The sequence below is a fragment of the Cynocephalus volans genome, chromosome 11, assembly GCF_027409185.1.
Source record: "Cynocephalus volans isolate mCynVol1 chromosome 11, mCynVol1.pri, whole genome shotgun sequence".
Lineage (NCBI taxonomy): Eukaryota > Metazoa > Chordata > Mammalia > Dermoptera > Cynocephalidae > Cynocephalus > Cynocephalus volans.
This window is the reverse complement of record NC_084470.1, coordinates 49795771-49810341: the sequence shown is the minus strand read 5'-3', so window position 1 is coordinate 49810341 and position 14571 is coordinate 49795771. Positions and strand designations below refer to the sequence as shown.

Genomic DNA, 14571 nt, shown 5'->3' with positions numbered 1-14571 from the left:
TACCCTGGAGGTGGTAGGAACCCTGGATTAGCAGGGAAGTGATGTGGCCAGGGCTGAATGTATAAAAGGGCTCATAGTGAGAAGGTAGGCTGGAGGCAGGGAGGCCGAAGCAGAGGCCCAGAGGAAAATGACAGGTACTTGGCTGGGGCAACAGACATGGTACTGGAGAAGAGGTGGTAGATTCAAGAGTTGTGTATGAATCAGTGGGACATGGGGACCCTTTGGATGTGGGGTAGGAATATGGAGGAGTCATGGATGACAACTGAATTGTGCCCGAGTGAACAGAGAGAATTCCCCAAGAAAGGGAACCCAAGGCGGAGGAGGTGTGGCAGAAGACAGAGCACTCAGTCTGGGATATGGTAAATTTGAGGCATTTGTGGGACACCCAGCCACGGGAGCAGGGTATGTCCAGGAAGGAGATGGGTGCCCAGGCCTGGGGTTCAGGTGAGAAGTGAACAAGACCACACAGGGAATCTTGTTCAGTTTAACAAGAACCAGAATAAATTCCTGTTAGGCCAGGGGACAGAAGAGGCATCATCAGAGAAATTAATAAGCATTCTCTAGTGAGGATGTAATCTAGCATGGAGCAAGGCAATGCCAGCACAGCAAAGTGACTGGAGGATGAGACTGGACTCGGGGCCTGACTTCACCTCCTAGAAGCTCTGTGATCCTGTGCAAGTGACATCTCTGTGCCTCAGTTTCCTCATATAAACATCAAGGATAATAAGAACAGTGGCTAAAACTTAAATAAGGTTTATTATGTGCTGGGCACTGTTCTGTGTATTTGACACTCACAATAATCCTATGACAGATGAGGATACAGAGGCACCAGAAGGCTGGATGACATGCTCCGGGTCACTGAAGGTAAGTGGCAGAGCCAGGGATCAAGTCCCGGTGTCAAGCCCAGGTGGCACGCCTGGAGCTCCTGTGCTAACCACTGCATGGTACCACCCTGTAGGACCATTATGAGGATTAAGTTAGAGTCTGGAGTCCTCAGCGTTGTTTGTGGTATGCACTAAGTGCTCAGTCAGTGTTCCTTGATATTACTACTACTATTCTTTCCACTACTAAAACTACTATCATTAGTATCATTTCTTATTTTGCTTTTACTTCCAGGAAGTAAAAAAGCAATTTTGGTGCCCCCAAATAGTCATAATAAATTCATGTCAAATGCTTCCTCCATCCACTTTAAAGAACCACTATTCAGTTCCCTCACCAAGCGTCCTGTATTGTATAATGCTTAATCCTAAGAACTCTCAGATCCTTTTGCAACGAGGCAAGATATACAGTCTCCAGGGTGAAATAGCTGCAGGGATTTTTACTAACACGAAATGTGTGTAGTGGCTCTCAAAAACAAGCACCTTCCCTCCAGGGGGTGCCTTCACCTGACAAGACAAGACAGCCGCTCTCACATGGCAGATGGGGCTGCTGCAAACGAACCTGGCCTGCCCCAGACAGGGCTTGGACTTGAGAGAAGTCAAAGCCAGAAGCCTTCATCTTCTCCAAGATAATGTCCAGAGCCTGAGAAGAAACACAGAATCCACTGTAACTGTAATGAACTACTGAATCAGGCAAACACATGACTCAAAATTGAAATACAAGTGCCTGCTATTTCAGCAGAGGGCTCTGGGCAGATGATGAAGGGCCTGACGAAGGGATGTGTAAGCACTAGAATGCTTTAATTAAGTGAGAAGGTATCAATCAAATAGAAGGTATCAATACTAAAAATATTTTAAATAAATGGAATCATAAACCATCAATCCTCAAATTTTGTTTCTCTAATTTGTGACTTTCAAGCACTCACAAAGAGCAAAAACAAGGCAACTCATTTGGTTTCTTCTATTTGCATTTTCAACCCACCATGTTAATGATCTGACTTCTCTGTAGCAGAGCAGTGAAGAGCAAAGCAAAGGGCTCCCATCAGAGTGGGGCTCCATGCGCAGACCCCATGTCCAGGAGCCCAAGGCTAGTGCCCAAGGGTAGAGACGGTGGCCATTTGTCCCAAGCCCTCATTCTACCTACCACTTCTGGTTGGAATCTTCTTTCTAGCAAGACATCTGGGTGGAATGGATGGTGGTGCCCAGCAGAGCTTGACACTACCACTAAGATCCCACAGCGGGAATTGGAGATTCACCCGAGCCTCTTTTCTTTGAGGGTGGAGAAGTCACTCCAGCTCTTGCCTGACTCTGCCATCGCTACCTGATGCTGGGAGGACTCCTTCAGCCCTGGCTGTGGCTGCCAACTCTAGCCCTACTTGCTAAACCTCAGGCAGGGAATGGGCACAGCTGGAGCAGGGGTTGGCAAAGCTAGGAAACAGTTCCTATCCTGGAGCTGCTCGGGATCAGAAATCACCCTGGCCCCAACCCCAAGCTGGGCTCTCTCAGCCCCTGCTCACCTGGCCAAGTGAAGGCCTTGGCCTATCAGATGCCCTTGACATCATCATTGGGACCTCTTGGCACAGACCCTTGCCTCTAACCCCCACTCTCCCACCACTGCCCCTTGGTCTGACCCAGCCTTGCAGTACATTCCAGGCAGCCCATCTTGTTAAAATTCATCCTTTACACAATCCTCCAGTGTCTAAGTCAGGGTCAGGCTGATATAAAAGAAATCATACTAGCTATTTTTAACAGAAAGAATTTAGTACAGGGAATTGGTTAAACAGGAATTGGAGGACTGAAAAAAGTTTTTGGCAGACATACTAAATGCTGCTTTTGGCTGGCCTCCAGTTTCAGGGACTTGGGCCCCTGGGGCAATCAAGGCAGCTGCAGCCCTATCATGTCTGTGTGTGCAGTCCACATCCCCAGTCCTGGGGCCCCAGTGGCCACCAGATCTGGCCACAGGCATCTTCTTCTCTTGTTGATCCTGAGGAGGCAGGCCTTGCTTGGGGCTGATCTGAGCCTGGATTGGGGCGTAAGTCACCATTCCTCATGCCCCTACCTTGGGGCTGAGGGGTCTGCAGGGCTGAACACTAAGACCCCAAGGGCTGTGTTTGGATCTCAGGATACAAGGGAGGCCATAGAGCTTGACTGCAGAGTGTTTGGGAAAGTTCGCTCTGTGGTATTTTAAGCATGACTTGCCAGCCTCTGTGGTTCCGGTACCTGGAAGTAAGCCCTATGTGAGTCCTCTCGGCCCCGGAGTATTGACACCAGCTGAGGCCGAGCCCGGCCCCAGGAACCATGCAGACTCCATGTCCCCATGAAGACCTGGTCTCAACAGATACTCTCATGAGCTGCCACCTATGAGCTTCCTAGCAAATCACCAAGTCTGCAGGTGAGACAGGCTGGGAACAGAAGAGGGAAGGAATCCCTGGGCTTACCTGAACCCACATCAGGACTGGAGAAGTGACTGTCAGTCCATCCTTGTGCACATGCACACCACCCTGAGTCCTGTGCAGAGAACAAGAGAGAGTGTGGGACAGAGCCCCAGCACAGGCAGAGTATTGCCAGGCCAGCAGTGGCCCTGTGTGAGCCAGTCCTGGATACCTCAGCTGGAAAAGAACCTCCTCCCAATCTCAAGTGGGAATTGTAGACTGAACAGGCACAAGTGCTGCCAAGATAGAAAGAGAAAGCTCAGACATGGCCCAGCATGGCCCAGAGCTGGCAATCTCAGAAAGCACTTTCTAAATAAGCCTTTTGGGTCTGAGGGGCTCACCCTGGAAGGCAGACACAGTGTCACTTGATGCAGTGGCCATGAAGAAACTGGGGGCATGCAGGTTTAAATTAAAAGCCCCCCAAAACTCCATGGGTTTGGACAGGTAGAGGAGGGGTAGCGACAAAGAGCTGCTGCATCTGCAGGAAGTTGTTCTAGGCTATTGCAACAGGCCAGGGAGTCCTTAGACTGAAGCCCCAGAAGGTTACCTGGAACCCTATCCCCACCCTTCTCGCTACTGCAAGACCCTCGTACAAAGAGCTGATTTGATAAAATCCAACCCTTTCAACAATGAATTTTTTTAAAAAGGCTCAGAATCCATACCAAGATACTATTAGATAACCGTGTGATCCAGCCATTCCATTCCTAAGTATGTAGCCAAGAGAAGTGAACGTATAAGTCCTAGAAAGATTTGCACACAAATGTACATAACAGCCTTATACGTAATGATAAATTGGAGTCAGCCCAAGTGTACCTAAATAGATAAATAGATAAACTGTGGTTTATATGTGATGGAGTACTAAAGAGCAATAAAAAATAAAGTGAACTATCGATACACATGCCAACATGAATGAATCTCAAATGAGCATGCTGAGTGAAGAAAGCCAGACACAAAGGAGTGCATACTACACACTTCCATTCATATAAAAAAACCACAGAATGAAAATTACCCTACAGTGAGAAAAGCAAATCAGTGGTTGCCTCGTCCAGTGGGAAAGGAAGAAATAGGCTAAAGTGCACAGGCACCTTTGGGGTTTGATGTGCACATTCTGTATCTTGACTGTGGTGGCAGTTTCACAGGCACAGGTCTACCTCTCTCGAAACACACAGATGCTGGGTTTTGTTTTTTAAAAAGATGCTATTACGAAAAAGATTGAAGAGAACAGCAAAACTTTCCTATAGACAATGAAAACTCATTAGGAAAATGTTGTCTTTACCAAACAGATGAAAATTATAACCAGACATTCCACCCTGTATCTAACAACTCAAAACCCACAATTTCAGCTAAGGAGGAAGAACAGAGCTACCCCACACCACTAAAAGCACCAGGCCCAAACGGTTTCACAGAAAAATCCCACCAAACGTTTAAAGAGCAAATATTACCAGAGCACCTAAAAAGAAGGAAAATGTTCCAATTATTTTTATGAAGTAAAAATAAAATTGACACCAAAACCTAAAAAGCGCTTCACCAATACCACAAACGAACAAAAATAGGATAATTAGACTATTAAAATTAAAAACTTTGTTTCAAAGGATTACCAAAAAAGCGAAAAGACAACCCACAGAATGGGAAAAAAGTTTTGAAATCATATATCTGAAAAAGAACTTGTATCCAGAATATACATATAAAGAACTTTTACAATGCAATAATAAAAAATGGGCAAAAGATCTGAATAGACGTTTCTCCAAAGACAGACAAATAGCAAAGATACTCAACATCGTTAGTCATTAAAGAAATGCAAATCAAACCCACAGTGAGATAGCATTTCACGCAGTCTACGATGGCTATAATCTATAATCAAAAAGAGTGAATAACAAATGTTGGCAAGGATGTGGAAAAACTGGAACCCTCGTACACCACTGGTGGGAACGTAAAATGGCACAGCTGCTTTGGAAAACAGCTTGGCAGTTCCTCAAACCGTTGAACACAGAGTTACCATATGACCCAATGATTCCACTTATAGGTATATATGCAATAGAAATAAAAACATATGTCTGCACAAAAACTATATACTATGTTAGTCTGCTCATGCTGCCATAATAAAGTACCACTGACTGGGTGGCTTCAACAACAGACATTTATTTTCTCACAGTTCTGGAGGCTGGAAGTCTCTGATCAAGGTGCCAGCAAATTCAGTTTCTGGTAAGGGCTCTCTTCCTGGCTTGCAGAAACCTGCCTCCTACTATGTTCTCACAAGGCCTTTCCTCTGTGAGTGTGCAGAGTGAGAGAGCTCTGGTGTCTCTTCCTCTTCTCATAAGGACATCAGTTCTGTCAAGTTAGGGCCCCACACTCATTTAACCTTAATTATCTACTTAAATGCCCTGTCTCCAAATACAGTCACATTGGGGCTTAGGGCTTCAACATATGAATTTGAGGGGACACAATTCAATTTGTAACATACACGAAAGTTTTGTTTTGTTTTTTGACGGGTAAGGGGATCGCAACCCTCGGCACGGTGTTGTCAGCACCACGCTCAGCCAGTGAGCGCACCGGCCATCCCTACATAGGATCCGAACCCGTGGCCTCGGTGCTACCAGCACCGCACTCTCCCGAGTGAGCCACGGGGCTGGCCCCATACATGAATGTTCATAGCAGCATAATTTAGAATAGCCAAAAAGTAGAACAACCCAAATATCTATCATCTGATGAACAGATAAGTAAAACGTAGTATAGCCATAAAATAGAATATTATTGAGCTATAAAAGGAACAAAATACTGATACATATTACAAAATGGATGAACTTTGAAAACATTATGCTAAGTAAAAGAAACCTGTCACAATACATCACATATTATATAAATTCATTTCTATGAAATGTCCAGAATAGGCAAATCCATAGAGAGAGAGAGAGAATAGATGTGATTGCCAGGGCTGGGAGAAGGACTATGGAGTGGCTTCTAATGGATATAGGGCTTACTTCTGAGGTGATAAAAATGTTCTAAAATTAGACAGTGGCGATGGTTACATAGTTCTGTGAATATACTAAAAACTATTGAATTTTACATTTTTAAAGGGAAAATTTTAAGGCATGTGAATTATATCTCAATAGAGCTTTTTTTAATGTCCATTGGAGAGGACTGACTGACATAACAGATTAAATGCAAGAGAGAGTGAGAGAGAGGAATTTTTAAAGTTTTAAAAGAATAGAAATTGATAAACTAAACTAAACTAGAAATCAATAACAGAAAGCTGGAAAATTTGGAGATTAAACACACTTCTAAATAACATATGAGCCAAAGAAGTTTGAAGAGAAACTAAAAACTATTTTGAACTAACAAAAATGAAAATATAACTTATCAAAATTTATGGGACGCAGCAAAATCATTCCACAAAAGCATCTGGGCTTAGAGGAAAATTTACAGCATTAAATGCATATATTAGAAAAGAAGATCTAGAGGGCTGGCCAGTTAGCTCACTTGATTAGAGCTCACTTGTTGATACCACCAAAGTCAAGGGTTCAGATCCCCTTACCAGCCAGCTGCCAAAACAAAATAAAAAACAAAAAGAAAAGAAGATCTAAAATCAATAATCTGAGCTTCCACTTCAAGAAACTATAGAAAGAAGAGCAAATTAAGCCAAAAGCAAGCAGAAGGGAAGAAGTAATAAAAATTAGAGTACAAATCAATGAAAACAAAAAGAGGAAAATATCTTAGTCTGTTTACCACAGACTGGATAATTTATAAAGAAAAAAGTTTTATTCAGCTCATGGTTCTGGAGGCTGGAAAGTCTATGAGCATGGTGGCAGCATCTGGTGAGGGCCTTCTTGCTGCATCATCACATGGAAGAAGACAGGAGGGGGGCAAGAGAAGGCAAGAGCACACCAGCTCAGGTCTCTCTTCCTCTTCTTATAAGGCCACCAGTCCCATCATGGGGGCACCACCTGATGACCTTATCTAATCCTGATTACCTCCTAAAAGCCCCAACTCCAAATACCATCACCATATGAATTCGGGGATTAAGTTTCCAACACATGAAATTTGACACATTCAAACCATAACAGAAAACAACAGAGAAAAATCAACAAAACCATAAGTTGATTCTTTGAAAGGATCAATACAATTGATAAACCTCAAGCCAGGCTAACCAAGAACAAAAAAAGAAGAAACAAATTACCAATATCAGAAATGACAGACAGGTCATCACTACTGATCCCATTGGACATCAAAAGGCTGATAAAGGAATATTATGAACAACTCTATGGCTACAAACTTGATAACTTGGACGAAACGGAGCACTTCCTTAAAAGACACAAACTACCAAAGCTCAAACATACAAGGCCTGCAGTGATACAAAATATGAAAGCAAGAGGGCTTCCAACCTCAGCTTGAAGGGGCCACGTTAGCTGGAAGGAAAGAGATGGCAAGGCAATGTGAGGAGCAATGAGAGGAGCATGAAGGGTCGGCAGGGAAGGCTTCAAAGAGGAAGTGATGTCTAAAAGGGACAGGGAAGGACACTGCCACCAGGACCTCACAGAGCTACCTCAAAATCACTAAGTCCATAACTGTCCCCCCAAATTCAAGTGTTGAAGTTCCAACCCCCAGGACCTCAGAATGTGACTGTATTTGGAAACAGGGCCTTTAAAAAGATAAATGAGCCCTAATCCAGCATGACTGATGTTCTTGCAAGAAGAAGAGATCAGGACACAGACATCCAGACACCAGGGAGCTCTTGCACAGAACACCACCACGTGAAGAGGCAGCCATCTGCAAGCCAAGGACGGAGGTTTCAGAGGAAACCGATTCTCCCAGCACTTTGATCACGGATTTCCAGCCTTCAGAACTATAAGAAAATAATTAAGCAGAAAATAAAATTCTGTTGTTTAAGCCACCCAGTATGTGCTATTTTGTTATGGCAGCCCCAGCAGACTGATATCACAGCTAAACTCATGATCTTTCTCTCCAAAACTAATTATTTTCCACAGGTCCAACCATCCACCCCAAAGTCCAGACAGTAACCTCACCGTCACACCTCACATTCAATTCTGTACCAAGACCTATCAGTTTTACCATCCAGCTCTCTCTTATCCATCATTTCTTATCTGAATGACCTACAAAAACTTCTCCAACAGTCTCGCTACATCCATTCCAGCCACTCTCCATTTGCTCCCCTACTGCACCCAAGGAGATCTTTTCAAAACACAAATACAACAGTGTCACACCTCACTCCTATCCCTTATGACCCTCAGTGGCTGACCATAGCTTTTAGAATAAAGACAAACTTTATGCCATGGACTGTAGGGCTCTGCCCTGCCTCTGCCTCCCTCTCTGCTCCCCAGACACATTGGCTTTCTTCAATTCCGTGAATGAACCATACTGTTTCTTGCCATAGAGCCTTTGAACATACTCTTCTTCTGCCTGGAATGCTCTTTCCTCCCATAACTTGGCTCAACTTAAGCACTGCTTCCTTAGGGACCCTTCCAGACTCCCCCTCCCAAGTCTGTGTCAATTCCTTTGTAATAAGCACTTGGAGATATAAGTTCCTTTCCTTCAGAGGCCTTCTCAGAGTTTATAAACAAATATTCTTTTGTGAGATTGTCTGGTTGATATCAGTCTCCCCTGCTCAGTGGGAAGTTCTGGGAGAGCAAGAACCATGTCTCTTTTTTGGTTCACCATCAAATCCCAGCACCCAGCACGCCTGGCACAAGGTAGGTCTCAACTGATACTTACTGCATGTATGAATGAATAAATGAATGAATGGAATTGGGAAGGAATGGGGGAGAGAGTACTCCAGGTACAGAAAAAAGATGCTGAGAGGTCTGCCAAGACTACTACTCCTGTAGTACTGTGAAGTCAGAACAGTGTGTCTGTGAATGTAAAAGGTTGGGGGAGGACCCTAAAACCAACCCTCTCCAACATACATGCACACCAGGTATACATACCCAAATTCTGGAAGGTCGCTGTCAAAATGCACACTGTCCTCATAGAAGACATTCAGCTCTGTATCAACAGCAACAACTTTCACCTGGAAGGCATTTTGAAAATGGTTGTGTGGGTAAAAACCCACTCTCTTTCCTCTTGCTTAGCAACAATTGACACAGAAGACTGTGATCAAATGTGTAGGGATTTCTCCCCACTGGCAAGCAAGCAAGCGATCTTTCAGCAGACACCAGCTCGGTGTCCTCTAATTCAATTCCAGCACTATCTACCTGAAGATAATGTCAGATCCCACAGGGTGAGGGCTCAGGCCCCAAAACTGTCCCCGACTTCAGATGCCAGGCACAAGTCCAGGCCTCTGGAACTTCTGACCAACCAGCTATAAATCAGGGTTCCCACCATCCCCTCTTTGGGTTCAATTGGCTTGCTTCAGCGGCTCACAGAACTCAGGGAAACAAGTACTTTACGTTTACCAGTTTATTATAAAGGATATTAGAATGGATAAAGATGAAGAGATGCACAGGGCAAGAGGTATGGGGAAGGGACATGGAGCTTCCATGCCCTTCCTGGGTGCACCACCCTCCAGGAACCTCCATGTGTTCAGCTATCCGGAAGCTCCCCAAACCCAGGCCTCTTGGGTTTTTATGGAGGTTTCATTACACAGGCATGATTGATTAAATCATTGGTCATGGTGATCAGCTTAACTTTCAGTCCCTCTCCCCTCTGCAGAGGTTGTGGGGTGGGGCTGAAAGTCCCACCTTGGTCTTTTCTGTGACCAGCCCCCATTCTGAACCTGCTAGGGGCTGCCAGCCATCATTAGTATCCGAAAAGACTTATCACTTTGGAGATTCTAAAGATTTTAGAAATTGTATATCAAGAGAGGGATGAAAACCAAATATATATTTTCACAATATCACAGTGGTGTATAGAATTTTCCTCAGCTTCTACACTGGTCCAAGAGTACTAATATCACCAGGTGAGGCCTAGCACCTTAGGAGAGATTCAGCCTAGAGACCTCAAAGGCTGGGGTGCATCTTGGTAATCATGGCAACAGAGGCCTCATCTGGGGACATACCCAGAGTTAGTAAAATGAAGAAGGCTAAGCAGATACCCACGTATCTCAAGGAATCTTTGCCCTGCAAACAGCCAAACCAAGCCCCTCTGGAGGTAGATATTCACAGATGAGCTGGTTCCTGTGCCTGGCAAGGAGGCCTGAGGAAGTCCTAGTGGGGAAGGTATGGGGGTCAAGGTTTGGAGAAGTCTCTGGGGGTCCATGTCTGCAGGATGCTGCTGCCACAGGCCAGAGACACCTAATGTCCCATTGAAGTAGATCTCCAAGCTCAGGAGTATTAACTCCTTTCCTGGACAGATGAGGAAACTGAGATCTAGCATGACAACTCGACTTGTCCAGAGTCCCAAAGGACTTTCTGGTCAGGGATTGGCCAGAGGCCTATTTGAGGAGAGGGGTTTAATTGCAACTGTGTTTATTTCCCACATACTTTAAAGGAGAAGGAGGCCCTGGACACCCCACGACCAGTTTAAAGGTAAATTTTAATTCTGCTCGCCTGTCTCGAGGCCCTGGGAGCAGCACAGACCTCCTCTGGCCAGCAGACCTGGGTCCGCAGACCGGGTCACGCTGATGCCAACCGAGGGAGGTCACAGGGAGGGGCAAAGTCTATTTGTACACTGCGCCCATTTCGCTTTTAAAAGAAGGTCTCATGCGGGGATCTGGTTCCAGGCCACTGGTTATGCACGTGCACACCTCGACCCGTCTGTCGCCCCGCCTTACAGTAGCTGAGTTCCTTCGGGTCCCTGTCACTCGATGGCCAAGACAGCGCGCGAACCCGCCCAGCCCTTCGGCCCCTCTGGGCACTTCCAGCCACGCGCCCCTGGGGTCCCTCCGGGAGGCGCCCGCCGTTTCCGGGAGGGCCGGGGTCGGGGGTTGGGGGAGGGAGTGCGAGGTCGTATCTTGCGGGCGGGCGGCACCGGCAGGACGTCGCCGGGCGAGGGCACCGGTGCCCCGCAGCCGCGCGGCAGGCAGGCGGCGCCGGAGCCCCGGGAAGCCCAAGAGTGAGGCGCGTCCGCGGTTCGGCGCAGGGTTCGGGTGCCAGCCAGCCCGCCCGGCGTCGCGGAGGAGGCGGTCCCGCCCGCCCTACGGGCCCCGGGGCCCCGCGACGGTACCTGCTGAGTGCTGAAGTCCCAGCCCAGGCAGCAGCGGCGAGCGGCGCGCTCCGCCATGGCCCTGGAGTTGTCCCGCCGCGCGTCCGTCCGTCCGTCCGTCTGCCCCGCGGCGTGACTGTCGCCGCGCTCCAACGCCCAGAGACGCCGGGGCCCGCCCCTCGCCCCGCCCGGCCGGACTCTGGACCCGAGTCACGGGGGCGGGCTTGCGCTCTGGCGCCGCCTGCGGGGGACGGGAGCGGGGATCGGGTCCGGCCTCGGCTTCGCACCGGTGCAGTAGACGATGCTCCCATCGCAGCCCGCTGCTCTCCTGGGCCCACCCCTCCGCTCCCCACCCCCCACCCCCCGTCTTCATCTGCTCCCTGCACTGGCCGTGCCCTGATGTGGCCTGGCTGCCCTCGGAGGACGCCTGGGCCAGAGGCTGCAAGTTTAACCCAGCTTGTTCCTGCCTGTCCCTCTGGTGGCCCTGGACCTCGGGTCCCCCATGGCTGTCTCTAGGGTACTGGAATAACTGTCCACCCATGCTGGCCACTCAGGGGTCACTGGGGAATGTGGCCTGGGGTTGCAGCACTGGCTCTGACAGGCCCTGCCCAGGCCAGCCAATCTGACTGCTTTCCCCGTGTGTGGCATCCCACATTCGTATTTAAAATCAGAGCTCCTGATGCCCTCACGGAGAGGCTTGTTCATTCCTGCAGTCAGCTGGTATTGATGGTCTAATGTGTGCCAGGCATGGGGAAGGGGGACAAGAACCAAAGTCAGGGCCACTCTCTCTTTTCATGGAGCTGAGGGCACCTTCTCTTCCCTTCATTCCACCTGGATGCATCCTTCTTGTTCCTAGGACTGACTTCTCTCCGGAAGCCCTCCCCACCAACCCCTATGTGAGGCGCTCCTCCTAAGAGCTTGCCAGCCCACCAGAGCCCCTCTCACACACTTGCAATGGTCTGGTTACCTGTCTCTCTTCCTTGCTGAACTTCAGCTGCTTGGAGTCCAGATGGGATCTTCCTCATTGCTGGAACAAGAAGGTGCCCAAGTACCTGTCCTTCCAGACATTAGCAGCATGCATACTAAGGACACAGCCCCTCCAGCAGTAACCACCATGGTGACAATAGTCAAATACTGGATACCAGGTCTGGAGCAATTATGTGACCTGCTGAGCACACTTAATCCTCACAATGATGCTGGGAAGTAGGTACTATTATCCCCATTTCTAAAAAGTTTTAAATTAAGGTATAAACTACAGTAGAGTTTATGAAGTACACTGCTATGGTTTGAATGTGTTCCCCAAAAGTTCATGTGTTGGAAAATTGGTCCCCAATGCAGCAATGGTGACAGGTGAGTCCTTTGGGAGGTGATTGGGTCAACAGGGCTCTGCCCTCATAAGTAGATTCATCCATTCATGGATTAATGGAGTAATGGATTAATGGGTTATCAGGGGAGTGGGTTAGTTATCGCAAGAATGGGTCTGCTATAAAATTCAGTTTGGCAGTCTTTTCTGAACCACCTGGGGGACTGTGCATAGAGTTCCCACCAGCAAGAAGGCCCTCTCCATACGTGACCCCTCAACCTTGGACTTTCTAGGCTCAATATCTGTAAGAAATAAATTTTGTTTCTTTATAGATTATGCAGTCTCAGGTATTCAGTTATAGCAACAGAAAATGGACTAAGACTTATGCTATTCTTAAGTGCTTGGTGGTTTTTTAAAAATGTGTATATACACCCACATGAACACCATTGAGATTGAGATATAGAACATTTCCAGCACTCCAGAAGTTTCCCTAATGACCTTCCCAGTCAATAACCCTAAAGGCAATCGCTATTTTACAGAATGAGAAACTGAGGCATAGAGAATTAATTAATTTGGCCCAAGATCCCAAGATCTGTGGCAGAGATGCACTCAAAGACTCTGCTCCACATGTCCCTCACCAGCAGGGTATCTCAGTCTGGTGAGAGCAGCAGAGCAGAAGAGGGCATGGGCAAGTGTGGGAGGCCTCTGAAGGCTAGGCTCAAACCTGGCACACTGCACTTCTGCCTCTGTGCCACTGGCCAGAGTAAGTCCCTATGACCAGCCCAAAGTCAAGTGGGGGTTGAGGCCATGGCAAGGGTGCGGATGCAGGGAAGGGTGAAGAATTGGGGCCAACAGTGCAATCTACCATGGGCCACTACCAGGTGGAGAGTGGGTTCCTTCTCTCAGCTAGGAGACAGGGGAGGAGAAGATGATGAGTTAAGTCAGGAAATGATGGATCTGTGGTGCCTGTGGGATGTCGAAGTGGAGATGTGGAGTGGGCTGTTGGATTGTGACCTCCAGCTCAGGAAAGAGGTCTGGGCTGAAAACCATGATTTGGAAGTTATTAGCTCCCCATCGGAGTGGGTTAGATTGTACAGAAAGAGATCAGAGTAGGACAGAGGGAGACCCCAGAGGGAACTGTAAAGGACAAGTCAACAACATAGGAAGAGACCGTGAGAGAGGCATGTGGTGGAGGCCACTAGAAGAATCTTCTTGGGAGGTGGGGCTTTTGACAGCGTCACATGCTGCCTAGAAACCTGCCCCTTGAGTCTAGCAGTGAAGAGGCAGGTCATTGAACCCCCAGCAAGATCAGGCTCCATGAAACCCTGTAGACCTTACTTTGTGTCTTAGCTCAGGTTGCTATAACAAAATGCCGTAGACTAGTGGCTTAAACAACAGATATTTATTTCTCACAGTTCTGGAGGCTGGGAAGTCTAAGGTCATGATGCTGGCAGATTCAGTTCCTGGTGAGGGCTCTTTTCCTGCCTTGCAGACAGCTGCCTTCTTGCTGTGTGCTCACATGACCTTCCCTTTGTGCTTGTGCACAAGAGAGGGAAAGCTCTGTTTCTCTTCCTTTTCTTATAAGGACACTGATCCCATCATGAGGACCCCACTCTCATGACCTCATCTAAATCAAATCACCTCCCAAAGGCCCACCTCCTAATACCATTACATTGGGGGTTAGGGCTTCAATGAATTTTGGAGGGGCACAAACATTCAGACCACAACAGCTTAAGTACTTTTAAAATTCAGCACTGTTTTGAAGATTTATTCATATTGTTATGTATGTCTAATTCTGTGGGTCCCAAACTGTGCACCAAATTGCTCTGGGAAGCTGCAGGGAACCCATAGGAGTGCTGTGGGA

General features: G+C 47.4%; 1 protein-coding gene across 1 annotated transcript in view; it reads right to left on the bottom strand.

The window, feature by feature from the left end:
* The window catches only part of XYLB (xylulokinase), a 52264-nt gene extending 40748 nt beyond the window's left edge, over positions 1-11516 (bottom strand). The window contains exons 1-4 of the mRNA XM_063114521.1: positions 11426-11516; positions 9250-9332; positions 3317-3386; positions 1441-1521 (exon numbers count right to left, since the gene is read on the bottom strand). Coding sequence (XP_062970591.1) covers positions 1441-1521; positions 3317-3386; positions 9250-9332; positions 11426-11482 — 291 coding nt within the window. The 5' untranslated portion in view covers positions 11483-11516. The remainder of the gene's footprint in view (positions 1-1440; positions 1522-3316; positions 3387-9249; positions 9333-11425) is intronic.
* Between the last annotated feature and the right edge of the window lie 3055 nt (positions 11517-14571).